At 47.1% G+C, this 8,577-nt stretch overlaps 1 protein-coding gene across 1 annotated transcript; it reads left to right on the forward strand.

The window, feature by feature from the left end:
- Positions 1–1,453: 1,453 nt before the first annotated feature.
- LOC118522959 (HLA class II histocompatibility antigen, DM beta chain) lies at positions 1,454–6,936 on the forward strand. The gene is made up of 6 exons (XM_036072361.2): positions 1,454–2,055; positions 2,712–2,993; positions 4,243–4,527; positions 5,903–6,019; positions 6,175–6,210; positions 6,580–6,936. Exons 1-6 carry the CDS (start codon positions 2,001–2,003, stop codon positions 6,594–6,596), a joined length of 792 nt encoding a protein of 263 aa, XP_035928254.1. The 5' UTR covers positions 1,454–2,000; the 3' UTR covers positions 6,597–6,936.
- Positions 6,937–8,577: the final 1,641 nt, after the last annotated feature.

Genomic DNA, 8,577 nt, shown 5'->3' on the forward strand with positions numbered 1-8,577 from the left:
CGGGGACAAGGATGCGGGCTCCCGCGAGGTCAGGCTCACCGCCCACCTTGGGGGCGGGGAGGAGGAAGAACGTCAGGGGGAAGTGCGCGTGCGAGTGGGGAAGAGTTCACACGGTTTGGAAACTGTCAAAAGAGAAAGCAAGGAGACGCTGGTTCTAAGAACAGAAGGAATTCTGAGAACAGGGAAACAAAGACTTGGGTGGCCCAGTGGCTTTTCCCTTTATCTGTCTCTCAGTGGGGGGCACCACTGGCTACTTTTATGTGGGTCATCTCAGCCCCAGGATGTAGTGAGTGTGTGGGCTTGCTCGTGTCCGTGCACCAGTGTGTGTCTGTGTGTGAATCTTTGGAGCTGTTTTCAAAACTGTAAAAGCAGGACGCTGGACAGATCTTTTAAGATTATATGAGATAGCATGGAAAGGGCCTACCTAGTATAGTGTCAGTTCCAAAGTAGAAGCTCAACAAATTTTGGACTCACCACCCCCATTTTCTGCCCATTCCTGCTCACCTGATGGCTCATTAGAGGAGGTAGGATGTAGAAACATCTTATAATGAAGGCGGGGTTGAGAGCGGGGTTGCTGGGAAACGCAACTTCAGTTAATCTCAATTAGTTACACAAGTCTTTTGTTTCTGATATTCATCTTTGTATTCATTTTTGGTACATGCTTCTTTTCTCTTCATAAGCATCGACTCTCCTGGGGTTGGGGGCTTTGGGGGAGGACAGGTAAGTGTGGCGTCAAGGGGCTCTCTCCTAATCCTCTCTCATTTAGCTCACTACTAAATCAAATCCAAAAGCTTGCAGAAACTAATGCGGGGAGACGCAGCCCTGCAGCCACTGGGGAACAGAGAGAAGCCAATTTCAGGTTTTAAATTTGTGATGGAAAAAGCCACCAATTGTATAGTTCACAGTGGGATAGGAGAATGAATTGCCATTTAAAACCTGCCTTTTCCAGGGGAAGTAAAGGAGGGAAGCTTTATCTTATTTTTTCTAGTGGCTTCATAATGCGGGGACCTGCTCTGGGACAGATAGGACCAGTGGGAGAAACACAGGAGAGTGTTAAGTTTGGGGGAGGCAGGCGAGCTTTGGGAACTGGTCCATTACCAGCTATTTATCAAGGGTTTAAGTGGCGTTGTCCTGCGGTCTGCCTTGAGATGGCTCAGAGTAGTTGAGGGTAGGATTTCCTAGCTCCAAAAAAGCAGGAAGGACGAAATGCAGCTCTGCAAGAAGCAATGGAATCCCAGGGAGAGATTTTCCAGTCTCTGTCTCTGACCTCTAAAGTGGAACTGTTTCCCTTATTCTGCAGTCACGCTTTGAGGCCAGATAACCCTGCACTCTCCCTGTGCCTCCTTCCATCTTAACATCCCTGTCTCTGCCACCTGCTCTGGAAGGGCCTTTCAGCTCCTGCCTCCATCTCCCAGGTGACAGGACAGACCAAGGTTGCGCAATATCTTTCTAAGTAACCTCCCTCTAAGGGACAAGAGAAGTTACCTAGTCTCAGTCTTGGAAGGATATTGAAGGGAAACAGTTAAACCAGTGGGCAGCCCAGGCTACATATGTTCTGGGAATATTGGGATTATTCTCTCCAGTGATCTAAGGAAATCCACCTACAGACTGGTCTTTCCCACAGGGAAAGAGTTAAGAGACATAGTTGTTTAAAGCCTAGGGCAGGATAAGATTTACCTGGTAACTGATGATGCTGGGCTGAAGCACTCAGTGATTTGTCTCTGTATTTGTCCCCGCCCATCTAACCATCTAAGCAATCAGACAACTGTTAGTTTGGGACTGATTTAGAAGAGCTGGTAGGAACAGGATTAGTATCTAGGGGCTGGGTGGCTCCAAATCACTCATTTAGTGGGGATCAAGGAGCTGGGGCTATACTCTATTCCTCTCAGGGTCTGGACATCATCTACCCAGGCTGGGGCTACGGGAGCAGGCGAGGACCCAGGGCCCCTGGAAGAATTGGTCCAGGGGACTGAATTCCTGGTGTGTCCCTAGAGCGGAGCATGACCACACTCCTGCCATTGCTGCTGGGCCTCAGCCTGGGCTCCACTGGAGCAGGTAAGGGTTTCTGGCCTGGGACCCTCCCTTCCTCTGCTCCTTTGGGGCAAGGGAGTCACGTGGATCTGGACACCCCAGACTAGTTTGTCTCCCTGGTATATGCTCTAGTAGCACTTTGTACTTTGTATCTTTGTAGCAATTTTAAGATAATTGAACTGTATAATTATTTGTGTAGTATATATCTTTTGCCAGAGTGTAGGCAACAGCAATATCTGTCTTGTTTACTGCTGCATCCTGAGCTCCTAGCCCAGTGCCTGGCACGTATGTGTGTGTGCTTCATAAATATATGTGGAGTGAATATTTAATAATATATCCAGCCAACAAAGCTGGCTCTTTCCCTTGACCCCTTTTCTCTCTCAATAATTTGCCTTACTGAAGGTCTTGTCCTGGGTAAATTGTTGTGTTTAAACTAGCAAATAATTCCTGTTCCCATACTTAGTCTCATAAAAAGGAAACAGCATCTAAAAACTTTGCTGCTGCTACCATCTATTCCCTTAATCGGTGCTCTCAGAGACTTCAGTACACGAGCTTGGTCTGTAGATGCTGCCTGAGGCAGGAAAGCTACACCCCACTCGCTGGGTGTAACTGGGGCAGGAACTGGGGCTTGGGCTCCCTGCAGAGGTCTCTGAGCTGCCCCCTTTCTCTGGTTCCTGTAGGTGGCTTTATAGCCCATGTGGAAAGCACCTGTCTGTTGGATGATGATGGGACTCCAAAGGATTTCACATATTGTGTCTCCTTCAACAAGGATTTGCTGACGTGCTGGGATCCAGAGGAGGCCAAAATGGCCCCTTGTGAATTTGGCGCACTGAATGTTTTGGCCAATTACCTCTCAGAATACCTCAACCAACAGGAATCCCTGCTCCAGCGCTTGTCTAATGGGCTTCAGGACTGTGCCACACATACCCAGTCTTTCTGGGGATCACTGACCCACAGGACACGTAAGAAGAGAGGGGCACAAAGGGGCTATCGGGAAGCAGAGTTAGGAGAGGTGAGGCCAGGGAGAATCCCTCAATCCCTCCATAGGCAAGAGGTTGGAGATTTGGGCGGGAAAGAAGCAAAAAATGTGTGGACCTGGAATGTAGAAAGAGTGAGTGTGGACCCTCAAAGGGTTGTTGTTGGGGGTGGAACAGGAACAAAGAAGGGGAGGTGATGTTTGAGGCCAATGGGGTAAGAGAATAAGCAGGCTTTCCATCTATTCAGGGCATCTCAGGATGCAGAGTCAAGTTTAACCAGGAGTGTGTCAGAATAACCAGAATGCCTTTTCCCAAAGTGCTCATGCCTCTTTATCATAGGTTCTGATGTTCTAGGTCTGGGATGGGCCCAGGCATGGGAATATTTAGAAAGCCTCTCAGGGGATTTCAACATGCTTTCTTGCCCCAAAGCCCTTGCACTGAGAATGACCTGAGATTGGTAAAAGAAAACATGGAGATCTCCATAAGACAGAGTAATATGTCTTAAGACGTTATTTCTGAACCACTTTTCTCAGAATTGCCTGGGGAAGGTGCTTGTAAAAAATACAAGCCCTTGATTGCCACTACAGATCCTCTCAGTGAAAATATTTGGGGATGCAGCCTAGGGAACCCGCATTTTAACACAATTTCTTGGATTTTTATTTAAGATTTTGTTTGAAAAGCACCAAGGTGGAGGTAAGTAAGAGGGTCACCTAGGAGAATAAGCTAATAGAGAATAGCGATATTAACAATCTCATTATTTCGGATTATGTTAATCCAAATTTAAGAGAGTTAGATCTGAGTTAGGCTCATTTCCTTAAACTATCCAAGGGAAAAATGTTGCTTGATTGAGCCACTTAGTTTGTTAAATTAGATTTGAGGGCAGACATCTTTTCCTACCTTTACAAACCCCAACCTACAACTCTTGACAACTGTTAGCTTATATACTTGAAATAAATACAGCGACTTCTGAAACAGCTTGCAGTTCAGACCTGGCTTCTACTTAATGTGATCAACCGTAATTTTGGAACAGGAAAGAAGGGAAAGGGCAGTGAAAGAATGGGAGGAAATAAAAAGCAAAGCAGGAGTAAGTCTAACTCCTCTTTTTCAAAGGGATGTATGGAGGCACGGAGTGGGGGTGGGGGAGGCCACGAAGAGTTGAAGCTGGAAAGAAACCAGGTTGGAGAAAAAGCCAGAATGGTGCCATCTTTCATGATCACGTTTTCCTCTTATGCAGGGCCACCAACTGTGCAAGTAGCCAAAACCACTCCTTTTAACACGAAGGAGCATGTGATGCTGGCCTGCTACGTGTGGGGCTTCTATCCAGCTGATGTGACCATCTCGTGGAGGAAGAATGGGCAGCCTGTCCCTCCTCACAGTAGTGCCCCTAAGATGGCCCAGCCCAATGGAGACTGGACATATCAGACCGTCTCCCATTTAGCTACAACCCCCTCTTATGGGGACACCTACACTTGTGTGGTGGAGCACATTGGGGCTCCTGAGCCCGTCTCTGAGGACTGGAGTAAGTGCACGGCGGGTGGGAGGAATTAGGGTTGAAGCAGAGAGCTACTGCGAGTGGGTGGTTGAAAAGGAACACCAATGTCTTGGCACAGGGAGTGACATATGGACAGGTCCACGGAATATGGCAGGGAGGAAGATGCTGAGAATGAGCAGCCAGCCTAGAGGAACTGGTGGAGGGTTGATGACCAGAGATGGGGCAATGGGTGGTTGATGTTGTGTCTGAGAGTGGCAGGGGAGCAGAATGTCCATCCTGAAAAGAGGATGTGGTTTGGTGACCATGTTTTCACAACCAAAATTTGTGATGCAACATTTTAGGATCCTCAGATTTCAACTATTCTGTTGTCTGGTCAGGAATGGGAATTGAAGGAATAAAAAAGGTTTCAGAAGAAACGGGACTTTCTTTTGGTGTGGGGGCAGTACTGAATTTGGGCCACTCTGTCAGGGAAGAAAAAGCCTGGCTGACAAACACTTTGGTTTACATGCTTGGGGGCTAATGAACAAGGAACCAATTACCACTGTTTGAACCCCAGGATTGGAAGTAGTTAAATGTACCAAGAGATTTGGTACACAGATTTGGGGAAAGAGAAGAGGGAACAATGAGGAAGAGGAGGGGCATCTATGAAGGGCTAGGCAACAGAATCCTAGACTGGCTGCTGAGACTGGGCTCCCCCTTTGGGGAGTGCTGTCTTGCTGGGCAGCTGAGAAAGGCATGGGGAGCAGAGAGAGGAACCCACAGGCGCACCGGAACTCTCCTGGGAAAGTCTCCTCCCCAGTATGCACCAGAGCTTCCTTTGGTGATGGAATGTTCATTTTAGCATGGGGGAAGGAATCCAGGTGGGGTGGGATTCAGAGTACGATGGGTTCCAGGAAGTGGGAGCTATGGAGTGGGATGGAGACAGGTTCTGGAAATCTGGATGTAGACAGGAGGAGATACCTCAGTAGTCAGACAACGCGTGGAATGGGATCATTGAGAGTTAAGAAAGGTGGAATGACATTTTAATAGACAAATAGGTAGAGCACATAAGGGAGCAAACATTGTCACTATGGGGTAAATGGAGAGGGGAATGAGGAATCCTTTATTCTTTGGTGAGGGAAACTTCAGGGTGAAGGAAGGAAAAAAGATGCCTTGAGAGCCCCCGCTGTATTAGAGAGGACCTAGAAGCTAGGGTGCTAACTCTCGTGAGGGGGTCCCCCAGGGCTACTCTAGGAGTACAGAGCTACGGGATAGGGATTTTTGAGGAAAGTCTGTCTCCTTGGGTGTAGGCTGGTGTGCGCTAGGCCCTTGGCATTGGGATAAAGCACCTTTGAACCAACCTAAATTATGTTGCTCTGGCAATGAGCGACAGATCGGTTCTAGTAAGTTTCTATTTTTGCAGCACATGGGCTGTCCCCGATGCAGATAGTGAAGGTTTCTGTGTCTGCAGTGATTCTGGGCCTGGGCTTCATCATTTTCACTCTTGGTTTGCTCAGCTGGCGGAGAGCTGGCTCGTCTGGTGAGTGCCGCCCCTGACCTCCGGTTGCCAATCTCACTCCCAATTTCTGTTCACTTTTTATTCGTGACTTGTTTTCCCATTGCTACCTCATTTGCTGTAACACCAGATACTTTTATCTATAGACTGTCCTCTAATCAGATATTTTCTTCTCCTAGGCTACATTTTCCTCCCTGGGGCCAGTTATCCAGAAGGTAACATCTCTGTTGGTCTGTTTGCCTACTGGTCCTTTGGAGGGGTGAGAGATCTCGGGAGTCAGTGTTGGGCTCAGCTAATGGTGCTTATAGTGGGGGTGAGGTTCCACCAGGATGTAGCCAAGAGCATAATTTAAACTGCCACTGTTGGGATTAGGAGCAGGAAAGAGGAGCACCTACACACCCTTTTTCTATCCAATGGAGCATCTATGGGGAGACGACTGAAAGTGGCTTTGTAGTATTAGTCCTTGGTGATCTAGAATTTTTGATATCACTGTATTAAGGGCTCTGGCATGGATGGTTATAGAAACAGAGGATGGGGTCAAGTTGGTTTGAAGCCTTATTATTTCCTTTTTATTTCTTCTGCAGGTCAACACGTCAATTAGAGGCAGAGTCCTACACCTTCTACCCCAAGTGTGAAGATTCAAACTCTTAGTGATGCTGCTGTGTCCCCCCACCATCCTCAGACCCTACAAATTTTCTTGGATCCTATGGTTTCTCCATCCAGATCTCTGAACTTCCCAGCCGACCCCATGTACACCTTAGCAAGTTGGGGGAACTCATTCCTGGGAATATTCTGTAATCAAGTTGTCGTCCAAGGCTATATTTCTGGGTCAAATATCATCTGGGGAGGGAGGTTAAAGGCCTTTCTGGAGGCCACACTGTGCCACAGGGGCCAGTGAGTCGCTGGCGGTCATCTCTGAAGAATAAACTCTGGTCGAAATAGTTTTTCTATGCTTTTTCCTGAGGCCCTGGGGAGGGACCATGAGCAGAGTTATGGTTGGGGTTACTTCTCTCCTACTTGAGTGGAGGAGTCAGTACGTCCTCCTGATTATTCCCTCTAGACATGACAGAATTGGGGGCAGTTTTCTGATCTATAATTCATAAGAAGAAATTAAACTATGGTTGAATGGAGTCACAGAATCAGGGAGAGGCAGGGAATTGACAGATTACTTACTTCATAAGGGGTCTTAGAAGGATTGAGTGAGTTCATACTTGCAGATGGGTAAGAACATTGCTGGCACATGCTGAACCCATAAGAGAGATGTTAGTTATTACTTGTTACTCAACTTTCTGGGCCAGGCATTGGACCAGGTACTTTACATGCATTATTTCGTTGATCCTCATCACAACCCTGATGCAGATCCTCAGATAGGACTCAGGGGGGCAGAACTTAACTTCAGATGGGAGTTCTGTGCACTTACTTCTTCCAAACCCTAAGTGGGGAAGAGCTCAAGTGCTTATTATGACCTAGGTGCTGGGCTAAGTGCTTTGTATTTGTATCTCTTTTACTTCTTACAATAATCCCAGGAGGAAAAGATTGTCTCCTTCCATGTCACGGGTGAAGAAAGCAAGGTTCGGAGTGTGAATAACTTGTCCAAGATCAAAGAACAAATTTTCTATAGGATGTTTGTCTACCTTAGCTGGAAGTAAGTAGATGGCTTTATCCAGAGGATCCTCATGCTGGGGAGCACACCACCCTTCAGAGCCACGCTTTCATTCCCTTTTACCCCCAACCCAAGGGCCATCCACTGTTGGGGTACAGATTTCTCACTGTAGAAGGGAGGTGCATTTTGTTTCCGGTGAGGGGCGACACCTGCTGGACACAGAAAACTGGGCAGTGGCATAGTTTTTGGAATTAGAGTTGGACACTAGACTTTGGGCAAGGAAAAGAAACCAGAAGTGAAGACAAGTATTGAAGCAGCTTAGCCTAACGGGATGTTGTGGACGGAGAACAAGGGGCTATGGATGCATATTTGCATGTGTGTGTCTATATGGGAATCCGTAAGATCAGAATCTGATGAGCTGGAGGAAGAGGCAGAAGACAGACTGCAGAACCTTCTTGTGTGCTGCTTTCCATGAATGTGTGTGTTTCCGTGTGGGTGTGAGGGGTGGTCATGGGGGCTAGAACCCTTCATCCTTGGACTGTTTCTGTGCTGATGGGGGCCTACAGAGGAATGGGGGAAGCACTGGTCTTACGGACTTGATGTCCAAAGTAGGTGCTCAGGGTTTGTCCAACCAGTGAATTGATCTCTTCCACATCCATGGTTTCCCCAGAAGGATCCTTGTGATCAGGGCATTTGTTCTGGAAGGAGTTTCCTGGAGAAGTCAATGGGAGGGGAAAGTGCTCATGAATTTAAAACGGTTATTCTCTGAGCAAGGCCATATAAGGTTGGAAGAGGGAAAGTGCTGTGTGCTGTGCTAATTGGCAAATGTAGGCTCAGAAATTAATGTCTAGAGGTTTTATCAGTTTTATATTTATTTTTTTGCATTTATATATAGCATTTAATGAATAAGCTTGTGTATCATGTAAATAATCTTCCACCTCTGCCTGACTTAATTTAAAAACTTGCTGTTTAAAGTCTT

Source organism: Halichoerus grypus, chromosome 9 (assembly GCF_964656455.1).
Source record: "Halichoerus grypus chromosome 9, mHalGry1.hap1.1, whole genome shotgun sequence".
NCBI classification, from domain to species: Eukaryota; Metazoa; Chordata; class Mammalia; order Carnivora; family Phocidae; genus Halichoerus; species Halichoerus grypus.

Coding starts and splice junctions, on each gene's coding strand:
- LOC118522959 (XM_036072361.2), top strand. CDS start 2,001: ATGACCACACTCCTGCCATTGCTGCTGGGCCTCAGCCTGGGCTCCACT. Junction 4,528..5,902: donor GCCCGTCTCTGAGGACTGGA/GTAAGTGCACGG, acceptor CTATTTTTGCAG/CACATGGGCTGTCCCCGATG. Junction 6,020..6,174: donor GCGGAGAGCTGGCTCGTCTG/GTGAGTGCCGCC, acceptor TTCTTCTCCTAG/GCTACATTTTCCTCCCTGGG.